Source organism: Gekko japonicus, unplaced genomic scaffold (genome assembly GCF_001447785.1).
Source record: "Gekko japonicus isolate JY-2015 unplaced genomic scaffold, Gekko_japonicus_V1.1 scaffold88, whole genome shotgun sequence".
In the NCBI taxonomy this organism is placed as follows: Eukaryota; Metazoa; Chordata; class Lepidosauria; order Squamata; family Gekkonidae; genus Gekko; species Gekko japonicus.
This window is the reverse complement of record NW_015160209.1, coordinates 1,320,170-1,334,011: the sequence shown is the minus strand read 5'-3', so window position 1 is coordinate 1,334,011 and position 13,842 is coordinate 1,320,170. Positions and strand designations below refer to the sequence as shown.

Below are 13,842 nucleotides of genomic sequence, written 5' to 3'. Positions count from 1 at the left end.
ATGTGGGTTGCCGTGTTGGTCTGAAGCAGCAGAGCAAAGTTTCAGTCCAGTGGCACCTTTAGGACCAACAAAGTTTTATTCAAGGTATAAGCTTTTGTGTGCACGCACATTTCTTCAGATACAATGAAATGGAAATAGGTAGTGAACAGTAAATCAGTATACAGCATAATGAAGATGTGTAACAGATTCAGGGACCAAACAGGAATAACAAGCTTAGTTTATATGGTTACCATTTGTTTGGGTTTAATTCTGGGGGAGGGACATAGTGAAGAAAATAAATATGTCAAAATTGCAGAATGATGGGCAGATGTATCCTTAATTGTGGAATGCTGAAGTAATTAAACTGAAACCCTACCATTATGCTCCATCTGTCCCCTCTTAAGCATGGAGGCAACCTTACAGCATCATCTTTTTTGAAGTGCGGGCAACTGGCTGTGTAGTTATCTCCACTGTCACCAGACCAGAGAAATACATTCCAATCTACCATTCCAAATTACATTATAGTCTACTATTCTACTATTACAATTTACTATTCTAATCTATTTTTCCAAATAAGAAATAAAATAAAACAAAGAGGATGTATGGTCTTTCTGGGGGACTGGCGAGAATACAGATGTAAGGGCTAAATAAGGTTAGCATATGTAGTCAGATAAGAAACCAGTATCCCTTATATTGGCTTCTGGTGAGGAATCATGGAGGGCTGATGTCTCCAAAGAAGCAGAGACAGATTGTAGTGAAGAACGCCCGGCAGAGAACTCATGCTTGCAAAATCTTCATTATGCTGTATGCTAATTTACTGCTCACCCTCTGCCTATATGTATGGACTGATAATTTCCATTTCATTGTATCTGAAGAAGTGTGCGTGCCCACAAAAGGCTATACCTTGAATAAAACTTTGTTGGTCTTAAAGGTGCTACTGGACTCAAACTTTGTTCTACCTTTACATGATGTCCTCACTTCTGGATTGTGCTGGAAGTGACATCAACACATCACTAGAGAGGTATTGTCTCCACTGGTAAGTCTCCCACTCATTGTCAACCTGAAGCTGGCAACCCTACACAGTATTGATAGTGGTTTCTCCTAAAAATATAATAATATCCAATCATACATGTAAAATTATGGAAAGCTTTTGCAAAATAAACTTTCAAGATTAAAAGGACATTTTGTGCTTTTGCAAAAACTATACAAAGTTTTGAAATCAGATGGGCTAAGAATTTGTTTGTAATCTGGAAAAGTTTAAATGCTATGTAGCAAGCAGTATTTGTGAGGAAACAGATTAACACCCCATCCTATCGATATGTATTCAGAAACAAGACCCACTGAGCTACATGGGTCGCACTCATTTGTAAACATACCAACTGTTTCTCTCTGCCAGGAGATGGAGGAGCTGTATCACCCCCTGTTGGTCGCCATGTTAAAAGCCTTGAAAAGAAAAGCAGAACACACTTAGAACAGAAATAGGTAAACGTTTAAGATACAGTTTTCCTCTTTTGAGTAACATTAACAGAAAATGGCACTCAAAGATTTGACATACATAAAAAGATCATTAAAGAATTTCCAAGAATATCAATACAAATAAATACAATATTATTGATTGATATGGAAGTCCATTTTTTGTCTTCCTGATTTCCAGCTAAAGTTCCATCAATTCTTTGATTTCTTTCAAAGAACAGACAGTAAGAAACAAAAGTATTAGTACTAAGGAAGGCAAATTTTTTGCGTATGATTACAGGATATACTTGTAAGTTTAATAGACTATCTTATTAGCATGAAAAGTACAAGAAATAACTTTATGATACTTCATTTATTACACTCAAAACATTCTTAGTTATTTATGAAATACTGCCATGTTAGTCAAACAGAATTTGAATCCAGTAGAACCTTAAAGACCAAAAACACTTTCCAGGGCATAACCTTTCATGAGTTAAACCCTACTTAACCCAATACCTGTAGTGGCCCTGAGGGATGCAGATGTAGTAGAAAGAAATACTAGGGTTGGAAAGTGGGGAGAGATAAGCAAAAGCAAAGAATAGCCAGAATTTCAAAGCAAAACAAGCCATATTTAAATTGGTGCAAGTTCCTTTCCCCCCTTAAAGGAATACATTATACCTTGTTCAAAAACAAGACAAAATCAAATGCTCTCAACTATAATTTATCATTCTGATGCAATAAAAACAATGTTGACTTTTATTATAACATTTATGTATCTGATAAATGTATAAGTGAGAAGCAGCAACAAAAAACATGGATGACAAATTTTAAGCACCAGGGGGGTTGGATAAAATGGATCTATTCTACTAATGGGGATGCTTTCCTCTGCTGCGGGGACCTTCCACTGATGCAAGAGGCTCTCTGCTGGCACCATTAGTGGAAAGGATTCATGCAATCCAACCCAATGGATATCCAAGGGTGAGTTACAATTAGTTTTAATGGCACAATGTTCTTTTAGAATACAGTGGTTCAATCAGGTAATGAAAATACCTGTATCAATATTCTCCTACAGTTATTCACAGAACATTCCACACTTATTTTTGGTTGACTGTGAATTTGCTCTGAAAAGGGGATGCAAGGAAAGAACAAACCTATCTATTGCAAAATGTCAAAAGTATTGCATTATATTGGTATAATGGGGATAGACTGTGGGCCCGTATTTTAACAACTGATTCATTCTTTAATAGTATTTCCTACTTGCTTCTCTGCCCCTACACTAAGGTGTTAACAATATTTTCTTTTTAAAAGCTTCTGAATTGTTATATTTATAAACATTCCAAAATGCTTAGCTGTAACTAGGAATGCAGTATCTCAATACACTGAAGCCACAACTATTAGCAAGGTAAGTTAAAACCAAAAACATACCTCATGTGCATACCTTTTGTTGAATTTATCTGATTTTAGGACAAATTGGCAAAAACACTTTCTGCAAGTCTATACGGTATGTGCCTTATTCTGATACTCCATCAGATTTTCTATCATCACAGCCAGGTCCTAGGGGGGCTTTAAGTTATCCAGAACTATTGTTCAAGTGGCTGTCTCAAATGGGGCCTGATGCATGTGCAGGCCAAATGGCAGGACCCTCCGACTTGAGGCATTTGTACTTGGAGCTCGAGGCATTCCAAATTCTACTTGACTTATGTTTTTTGAGTAATTATTGACTAATATTTTTGGCACCCATTGGCTCAGTCATGAGGGCAGGGCAGGTGCCTTAATTGCTTAGTTCCGTTCTAAGGCTGTAGAGGCATTCCTGGACTCTTCCAGCTTCTACAGCAAAGAAAGTGGGTAAGTTAGTCGCATGACCTCACAGAGAGCCAAATAGAACAATAGTCATAGGTAGGGGCCACTTTGTTCTTTCCTTTACGCTCTCGATGCAGTCCCACAATTAAGACAGTAGAAGTCTAATCCTAAACAGAGTTACAGATTTCTAAATCCCTTGAAATTAATGGGTGTAGAAGGGCATAATTCTGTTTAGGATTGCACTGTGAAGAGTTCTTTGCCAGAGAAAAGGCTCTGTCCTGCAGCAAAGGGCAATAGGATAAGTCTGGTTCAGAATACCTAAGAAAAAACTTCTTCCTTGTGCTCCAGAATAGGAAAGCAGCCAAGAAACCTCAAGCCTGAGGAGCTGAGGCAACTAGTAGCAAAATGTTCCATGACTTGGTCTGCACAGAACCCAAGTTATGGGACTGTACAGAAGTCATGATGCAGACATGCAGATCACACACACACACACACAAAAAACCTTTATTGGCATGAAAGCACAGGACATGCAGATCAGCAGTATATACATGCAAACATCTCCCCAATTATTTACAAGGTTAAAAGAAAATCTTACGCATGGGGGATTGTGGTTTTGAAGATATCCAGCATACAGTTGCAAGTTTTATCCCAGATCTCAGGGGTAAACTTTTCACCATTCAGAATGACAACATTCTCTAAACAATTTGTACCAGACCGTGCTAGTTGTTCATTGTCTGTAACGCAAAACAAGGCATTGGTTTGTTTGTATTGCACAGAATAAACCATTAGCATTTGTCTGTAAAAGCTTGGTACACTCTCTTACCTTGCTGAACACACCAGTACAGCTGGGCAAATATATCATCCAAAAGGACATCACTAAGTACTTCCAAATACTGTGTGAAAACATCACATATTGCATAAAGTGCGTGGTTGCAAGTTGTCGTCATCCACTCAGCTTTCTATGAAAAAGGAAGAGGGAATTTCTCAAAAATGACAGATTTATTGAAAGGAAATTGAAATGAACCATCACGCCCAAACTAGATGAGCTGCCGGAAATCTGTGGACAGATATCCTGAGTATTTTAAGACACCAGGCGTAGGGCACTGATCTGGATCACGTCATGGCTATGTAGCCCTTCCCTCTCTGCTATTTTTCTGACCTCACATAATCCTCTGGGGGCCATGATTTGGCCCATTAATGATACTGAGGCAACCCATGTCTCTTCAACAGGGTAAACAGCAACTCCAGGAAAACTTCTGAGGCCAGGGAAATGGATTATTTCACAGAAAAGGGACAAATTCAAGAGTACACTAGACTGAATCAATAAACAATAAAAGACAAGGCAGCTTTTATTAACCCTTCTATGAAATACTTATAGGATTCAGGGTTGCCAGCCCACTGGTAGTGGAAGGAGATCCCCTGCCCCCAGCTCCTGTTTTCTGCCACCACTCTGGACAGTGGCAAGAGGGGGGGGGCGTTGGGCTGATGGCGTGATGTTATTTCCAGGGAAAACCCACAATTACCTCTCCTGGAATCATCAGAAACTCTGTGATAAAAGTACACCGTTTCTGGCAACTCCCAGAGAGGCGTGACATCTCTACCTGGAAGTGTCATTATGCCGTTGCTCATGGCTGCCCCCTGTCCCTGCCCCCTCAGTCTACAGCTGGTTGCCAGGACATGCCTGGCTACCCTATTAGGATTGTGCAAAGGGCAAAGCGAGTCTGTTTGGAAGAAAGGCCCATATTATAAAAGGGGGTTTCCTTTCAAGAACGTGTTTTTAGTATCACAGCCAAAATATATAAATTATAGGAAGGAGCTTTAGCACTTTGCCTTTGCAATTTCTGAAAAATTTAACTAACTTTGTGCTATCACACTCTGCACACTATCTTACAATATAGGAGTATGTTCTGTGGTGCTGCAAATCCTCTCCCTGCTCGGCTTATTATTTTCAGCTTGACGTTTTCCATAAGAGTAGCACCGAAATCAGAAAGATGCCAATCAAAGTGAATGGGGAGGGGGCTATCACCGCAACTTTGCTGAAGAAGAACTAAAGATGATACTAAACCACTCAGTGCTTTTTAAGTTACATTTTATCAAAAAATTTAAAGCTGAAAGCGCAAGTAAGGTTTTAGGAGTATTTTCAGTCTCAAAGGAATTATTGTCTCTGTGTAGTTGTACCCTTCCTTTATAAAGAATAAACCTTAATATGTTTTCATATTTTCACATTATATTGGAGTCTTTGTTAAATAAAATCTCTGTAGCAACAAGGCTCCTTCCCCCCAGACTAAGATTCCTCACTTGGCAGAAGGGAGTCAGAGGATGTAAGTGATTACACCAAGGTCTATTTGAATCCAATATCTGATCAGTTATGTGCTTCTCATGAGCAAAGGAGGGTTACTGAAATGGACGCTTTATCTAAATGAGGAAAATCCACACACACTGAGGGAAATCCCAGATCTACCTCAAAATACGCCCTTTCCTACCCTGAAGCATTTGGATAACTAATTCAGTCCATACTCAACCGAAATAATGCCTAAGGATATGCAACTGCACCTGTCCTCATCTGACCCTCTCTTGCCTCCTCTTTCTGCTCTCCCATGGCCATCTCCATTATGGCTGAAATTTTAAATTATAAGCTCTGCTTTTTGCCTGTTATTCTGCAATGTAAAGCACCATGCATGTTGTTAGTGGTAATAAATGATCACCAGTGGATCATTACATTACAGGGTAGATTATATTGGTGCTTACTTATACACAGGCAGCACAACCATTCAGTCCTGGTTTCCACAAAACATTTCTGCTTCATTCACACTAAACTGATGTAGGATACTTTGATTCCTATTAATTCAGGCGCCACACCAAATCAAAGTTAATAGAGGTGAATTTTGTGTCTAAGTCTTCAGCATTAAAATATGCCAGATACTGCATATATGGCCCTGTACAGCTATCAAGAACAATACACATGCACCCCAGAGCCATAATTACCATACAGAATGCAGATGTAACCCTCTAAAAAGCCCTCCCTTTGCTCTTAATTATTCCACTAATAACAAATTCACATCAAAAGTTGTGCTATGCTTACCTCAGTTTGCTGTTCAGGCAATTTCATGTTATCAAATATCCGGAAGACAATCCGAAACAAATCCTGCCACCAATGTTTTTCAAAAGTATGACCATATGTTTTCATTATTTCAAACATTACTGTTAAGCCTCTAGAATAAAAAGTAAATGACAAAAATGAAAAAGTTAATTTTTTTTTAAAGTTACAAAGTTTCGTTCGTGGTTCGGCCATGAACCACAAACTGACATGAACTGCATTTTTCTGGTGTGTGCCCATCCCTAATACCAGTATAAGTTGGTGATGGACACATATGTTTCCTGATCTCTTCCCTGCTCCCCCTCCCAGATATTTGGGAGCAATAAGAAAATGGTTCCACAATTTCACAGTGTTGTGTAGTAAAGGTAAAGGCTTCCCTTGCTTGAAAGCTAGTCAAATCCGACTCTAGGGGGCGGTGCTCATCTCCGTTTCCAAGCCGAAAAGCCAGCGCTGTCCAAAGATGTTTCCGTGGTCATGTGGCCGGCATGACTAAATGCCGAGGCACACGGAATGCTGTTACATTCCCGCCGAAGTGGTACCTATTTATCTACTTGCAATTTCTTGCTTTCGAACTGCTAGGTTGGCAGGAGCTGGGGCTAGAGATGGGAGCTCACTCCGTCATGCAGCACTAGGGTCTAGAACTGCCGAATTACAGACCTTCTGGTCTGCAGCTCAGTGTCTTAACCTCTGAGCCACCGCAAAAGGCATGGCTAGTGATGAGGAAGCAGCTGAAATTGTTCCTCCTGTCATCAGTGGAACCTCCAACCACCAGAGAGGGGGCAAAGGATCCAAACTGTAGTGACTAGAATGTAGTTTACAGCATAACCCTGGTTTGCCAAATATTAGTACTACTAAAACGTACGTTGAAAACAAAACAAAAATCAGTAATTTTGATTTTTCTTCTTTTTAAACCAACAAACAAAAAATTCCATATTTAGCTAAAATAGAAAATATGAAGAACGCCATTATCCTGTGCTGAAAGACTACCTGGAAATGCAGGCTATGAAAAACAATCTTTTGAACATTAGAAAGTCAGTTCTAAATAGCAACTCACTTGTTTCTTCAAGCTGAGGGGTATTTGAAGAATGGCGCAAATGAGTGAAACTTTACATGTACTCCAACAAAATACTTAAATAACAATTTTAATCACAATTACTAATGCTATCTCCACCCTTTCAGAAGAATGCAAAAATCATTGTCTCTTAAAATGTGCATGAGTAGATGTTACCCCATTCCACACAGGTTTAGGAAAAGCATGCAACTCATGAAAAACCTACAAAGTAGAGAAACAAAATGCTTTAAAAATTTGAATTACAAATATGGATTGTTACCTGGTTCTTACATCTAATTTGCATCTGTTGATGATACAGGACAACTCAAAGAGAATTGGAAACCATCCTCTCACCCACACTCTGTCTTCAGGAGCTACATTCATATCATCACTTGTGTATTCCTTAAAAGCCTTCAGAAGCAAGCAAAAAATTAAATACAACAGAAACTCAACTTTCTGTTCTGAAAAGTTTAAACTACATAAAACTACATGATATTAGATAAACGTATTTATCTGTGAAATATTATTAGATAAACCTTGTGCACAGAAACAAGTGTGCATCTACTACTGTGTGTAAAAACTCTTCTGATGAATAGCTGAGAAAGCCTTGATCTGTTCAAATATCCTTGAGAGCAGGAAGGAAAGGAGATCTGAGAATTGGTTTCCCTACTCCACCAATACATTGACTGGCTCTTCCACAGTAGATGGTATTCAATGGAGTACGTCCAGGGGTCGTTTCGTAGAAAAAGAGCTAGGGGAACTCATTAGCATAACTCATTAGCATATGCCACACCCCCTGACATCACCAGAAGTGTGTCATAAGGTCACACACCCCGCCCCCAACGGTCCCGGCTGCTGCCGGCCTTGCAGCTCCACTGCCGAGCCCCATGAGGGGCCCGGCGGTGGGCCTGCAAGGCCAGCAGGAGTGCAAGGAAGTCCCATGAAGGCCCTCCGTGGCCCCAGGCAGGCAGGGGTGGGGAGAGGAAGGGAGGAAGCAACTTACCCTCCCTCTTCTCCTGCCTCCTCCTGGCTGAATGAGGGCCGGAAGCGGGGCGGCCGGAAGCAGGGGGCGGGGCTTCGTCATGTGCCCCGCCCCCCATACCTCACCCGGGGGAACTGAGATCTCCCGCGTTCCCCCCCGAAATGACCTCTGAGTACGTCTACATGTAGACGTGCAGTGCAGGAAGTGTCATACACATGCTGTGAGAGCAAGTGCCCCCCATCGTGCAGCCTCCTTGAGGCACAGAGAATGAAGTCAAGAAAAGCAAATCTATCTACGGAAGCATATTTCAAGAATCCATCACCCATGCTGATCACCCAGAGTGAACATCCAGGAAAAAAGTTCACCGATTTCTATTCTTACTGCTGCCTTTGTTATGCAACAAGCAAAAATATATTAAAACTGTATTCGTAAGCCTGCTAAAATTATTTTAAAGCAACAATTAGGACAAATGGCATAGAGATTTTAAAAAATATTTGCTTTTAACCTCCGCATGAAATAAACCGTTTGATTTACAAAAACCCTTTAGAAAGAGGAAATGCACTATTGTGTGTGGCAGGCCCCAAGAAATCTAACTTCCCAGAAAAAAATTAGCCATAACCTTTGACAATGGCTGCTATTGGTTCATGAATAAGAAAAACTGGGCTGCACCCAGCAATGTGCCAACAGAACAAAAAAGGAAAAATGACAGGTGATAGATGACTGATTTACTATACAAATGTGTTTCGCTGTGCAGGCTTCATCAGGGGAAATCTATAAAAACATAATTTTACATTTAATACAGATAACAGAATCCACTGCATTTCCTTTTTCAACATGGCTTTTTCATTATGATGGTAAGATTTCTATAACACCCCCCCCCCAAAAAAAATGAAATCACTACCCGAAGGAGTCTCAGAGAGGCTTACAAACTCCTTTCCCTTCCCCTCCCCACAACAGACACCCTATGAGCTAGGTGGGGCTGAGAGACCTCTGACAGAAACTGCTCTTTTTCAAGGACAGCTCTGGCAGAACTATGGCTTGCCCAAGGTCATCCAGCAGGTGCAAGTGGAGGAGTGGGGAATCAAACCCGGTTCTCCCAGATTAGAGTCCGCGCACTTAACCACTACACCAAACTGGCTGTACCAAAGCTTCACCAACTGTTCTGCCAAGTATGTTGCTCCTATGTTCTGTTATGTGAGTCTTTAATTTTCTAGAAGTCTTCCCTACATACATTTTCTTGCAAGAACATCTCACGGCATATATAACCATATCTGAATTGCATGTTGTGAAGTTATTTAGAACATATTCTTTTTTGACAAAGGCACTGATAAAAAAAGAATGTATCAATTCTTGAAATTAATTTTGATCCTGTTTTTTCAGTACTATTTTAATAACTTTGGAATAACTTTTATTAAGAGGTTCTTCTATATAAAATTTATGTTTTTATAGATTCCCCCAACGAAGCCTGCACAGCAAAATGTGTAGGGACTTTGTATAATAAATCTACCACCCAGCATTTTTTCCCTTTTGTTCTCTGCTATTGGTTCATGCCAACTTTCAAGCATGTGCCAACTTTTGTTGAATCTAATTTCCATCAGAACATTAACAGTTTCAATGACGAAATTGTTCAGAATTTTTCTATCAATAATACCTGAGGTCTTTCCGATACATATTTTGCGCAATGGCGAATAAGACGGATTGCTTCCATGCTTGTGTCTGGAAAAGCTGCATTGCATGCAAACTCAGATAAGCATTTTACTGCATCTTGAAAAGAATCTATGGTTGCTGGGAAGTGTTTCTCAAACACGATTGCTGTAAAAAAATAAAAGAAAAGGTTTGTCTTCTAAAATTGCAGTAGGCAAATTCTTAGATGTTTTAAATTAATATTAAGGTATAGTAAAGCAACATAGGTAGCACATACATTTCCTTAAAAGCAGATTAAATAGCTATACAAATCAATTCTGAAGTACAAGCAATGAGGAGATGGTATTGTGAAAAATTACAGATCAGTACTCACTGACAATGTGACCTGTGGTTTGAAAAGCAAGTTCCACTATACTTTCATCCTGGTCTGATGCAGCCAAATGAAACACTGAAAAGATATTCTTCCAACCAGATCGTATATTTGCTGCCTGGGAGTTTACCATCTGGGCTATGCAACGCACAACCATATCACGAATCGTCGGAGACCTTCAACATAAACAACAATACAAAGTCATCAAAATACAATGTCTAAAATCCACACTTTTGAAATAATTAATTCCATGCAATTTAGTGAGACTTATTCTAAGCACTTCAATTCATTAGACATTTTTACCTGTTTCTCTTCATAATGTGTTCAAATGGCCTGAGGAAGTCCTTCTGGAAGCGAAAATTTGCCAGTTCTCCCTTTTCTAAGAACTTCATGGATAACTGCCTTAAGGAGTCTACTGCGAAAATAGCTACATCTTCATTGGGATTGCAGCCAACCTAGCAATTCCAAATTTAAAAACTTATGATATGGAATGTAAGTAGTAAAACTGTTTACTGTTTTAAAAAACAGCTTGGGGAAAAAAATTAGGGAATTATCCCAAACACACTGAAGTGGTCAGACATTTCTAAAAATATTTATCAATCCCTAGCTCCAAATAAGTAATTTACAGTGCAATCCTAAACAGTTACATCCTTCTAAGTCTACTTTAGTCGACATAATTATACTTAGGACTACACTGTTAGTGAAGTGCTTCAGAATGCTTTTGCTATCTGAAAATGAATAGGAAGTTAATCTGAACTACCTTCAACTATTAAAACAGTAAAATTAAAAGCAAAAGAAAATGAGAAAAAAATTATTCAGCTGAGGATAACACCACTTACACGTGACATGCCAGTGGAGTTTGTTCTCCCTGTTCAAATATTGCACCCACACTAAAACTTGTTGAGATTTTGTCCAATAGCACCATTTTATTTTCTGTTATTATTAAGGAGCTGCGGTGGCTCAAGTGTTATCATTACTACCCATAAATAGAGAAACAGGTGTTTGTATCATATCCAAAGTTTAACATAAACATACTTAAAAGAATAACTTGTTAATTACAATACTTAAACATACCTTATTGAAATGATCTCCAATAACTTCCCAGATTCTAGACCACTGTAGCCTTATCCGCCCCATGTTATAATAAGAAATTTCTACTATCTTCTGTAAGCTAAACATCCGAGGATGAGTCGCAGACAGCAGTTCATCCATTGACACAGCACAAAGCCACCGAACAAAATCCACTGTTTATAAAGCCACAGAAAATTCACTTAGTACTCTCTTCCAAATTTTTAGTCCACTTCTGAAATGAACTGACTGGTAAACTAAACTTACCAATAGCATTTCCATCTAGCCTTGTAGATCCTGTAAATATTCTGCAAGGCAAAGAATTTAAAAGAATTCCATAAATATATGATGTGTGAAATCTCCTTCATTATAGTTAGATTTTTTTAAAAAATTCTGTCTCGGGGAGTATAAGAAAGAATGTAGAGAGTGTGGAAAATGGAAGAATTTTCATTTAATCAGTGACACACACACACACAATCTACATGTCTAAGGAACAGCTCAATAAATGTTCCTCAATTGGATGGTGTAATAATGTTTGTAAATAAATTATCTGATAAACAAATAACATATGCTCAAAGTTCTTTTCAATGACACAGAGGCATTGTTAAATGTTATATGCCCATCAAAAGAATATATTGGTAGAAATACAAATACAGCACTTTACCTGTCTACAGCAACAACAACACTCTGAGAACTGGTTTCTCCAATGGATTCTTGAATACTTGCTATTTGCTTCCAGTCAACATTCCCTCCAACTACCAGACACACACAAAAAAAGAGAAGGGGGAAAAGATAGGGTTGCATGAAGGAAGAAAAAATATTACTTCGTGACCAGGGCTACTTTTGGGCAGGAACGCACAGGAACGGAGTTCCGGCTGGCTTCAGAGTTGGCCATGCCCACTACAGCCAACCCCCCTGTGTGCCTGGCTACAGAGGGAAGGCTCTGGAGAGTGACCCCCCCAGCAACTCTGAGGCAGGGGGGCCGGAGGGGCCCTCGAAGGATCAGGGAGGCATTTAAATGCCTCCCTGTGCCTTCCCTGGCCTGTCCAAGGGCCAGCTTACCCAGGCTCCCCACAGCCGCGGGACGCCCAGGCAAGCCAAGGGAAGGCATGGGATGTGGCCTAATATGCTAATGAGCTGCACTGTCAGGGTGTGACCTATTATGCTAATGAGTTCCTGCTGGGCTTTTTTGTGACTATTCAAACAACTAAATTTGTCACCATTAACAAAGTAAAGCCAATTGTGAAAATCATTTTAACGTCAGTACTGAGAGCACGTATTAGATTTGTTGATAGTTTTACCCATGATCACTTTCAGCCTGGCCTTCTTGGGCAAATGAGGGAACCACATTTTTTTCCCTACTTTGGCTGTCTAAAACTGGGTTATGGGCCAACCAAAGTGTAGTATACCAGGGGCACAACCACTTTTTTTTGGGGGGGGGCTTAAAGATAGTTTTCTTTAAAAGTTAAAGGTGCTGCCTTAAATACCATAAAGTACTTTGTACTTAGAATACATACCTAGCCCCAAACTTGCAAATTCATCAGTTGCCTGATCCTTTGTTCCTGTAAAAGAACCTTCACGGCCTCTCATGGTCCCAGAGATATAACGTGGTTTTACTCCAGTGCCTATTAACTGTGCCAGTTCAAGCTGACTGATGCACTTCAAAATCTTCAATAAAAACAAAATACTACTAAATAATGAACACGCATAAACCACAAGGCTTTTAAAAATTAATCTATATTCATACCTAACAGCAGATACTTACATGGTTCTCATACCCAAAAAATCACCAAAATTTACTGACCCTTTTATAGATACAGTTTCTGTTAATACACATATTTTTAAAAGCCGAAGTTTAATTTTACAGTATATTCTTACCAATTTATTATATAAATTGTCTTTCTTTGCATAATACAAACATATCCACAGGAACATATGCCAAGGCACAAAAAAAGCATTTTTATTCAGATTTAATTTATTTTTCCTAATAGTTAAAAAATAATATACCTCATGCCAGGAATTTCCCAAGTAATTTCCATCAGTGTGAGCCACTGTAATTAGTGTTTTTATTGTGTCAATGTTCTTCTGTTTCATTTCCGTTATGCCGGAACTCACAGTAAGCAAAGTAAATCTTGCTAGTGCTTGGACATAAGCATCCCGTTCAAGCTACAGGAAGAAAAAGAGTTGTTTTCATCTGTAAAATATTTGATTTGTTTGCCCATTAGAAATTACATCGCTTTTTTACCATGGTATTGTACTGAGATGGGAAGAAAATTAGTATGTAAGAATATTAGAAAGGCTGTGGCCTTATTTAAACATTCTCCAAGACTGCCCTTTGACTGCCCCCTGCGCAACCTTCTGCCTACCAACTGTGTTTAAACTCCTGAACATGATATTTA

The 13,842-nt window shown here is 39.2% G+C and overlaps 1 protein-coding gene across 2 annotated transcripts in view; it reads right to left on the bottom strand.

The window, feature by feature from the left end:
- The window catches only part of ARFGEF1 (ADP ribosylation factor guanine nucleotide exchange factor 1), a 93,298-nt gene that overhangs the window by 10,188 nt on the left and 69,268 nt on the right, over positions 1 to 13,842 (bottom strand). For both annotated transcript variants that reach the window (XM_015409131.1, XM_015409139.1), the window contains exons 21-33: positions 13,451 to 13,609; positions 12,961 to 13,111; positions 12,108 to 12,198; positions 11,711 to 11,751; positions 11,450 to 11,619; positions 10,679 to 10,830; positions 10,379 to 10,551; positions 10,013 to 10,173; positions 7,660 to 7,790; positions 6,314 to 6,443; positions 4,055 to 4,190; positions 3,827 to 3,965; positions 1,356 to 1,422 (exon numbers count right to left, since the gene is read on the bottom strand). In XM_015409131.1, the coding sequence (XP_015264617.1) occupies positions 1,356 to 1,422; positions 3,827 to 3,965; positions 4,055 to 4,190; positions 6,314 to 6,443; positions 7,660 to 7,790; positions 10,013 to 10,173; positions 10,379 to 10,551; positions 10,679 to 10,830; positions 11,450 to 11,619; positions 11,711 to 11,751; positions 12,108 to 12,198; positions 12,961 to 13,111; positions 13,451 to 13,609 (1,701 nt within the window). The remainder of the gene's footprint in view (positions 1 to 1,355; positions 1,423 to 3,826; positions 3,966 to 4,054; positions 4,191 to 6,313; positions 6,444 to 7,659; positions 7,791 to 10,012; positions 10,174 to 10,378; positions 10,552 to 10,678; positions 10,831 to 11,449; positions 11,620 to 11,710; positions 11,752 to 12,107; positions 12,199 to 12,960; positions 13,112 to 13,450; positions 13,610 to 13,842) is intronic.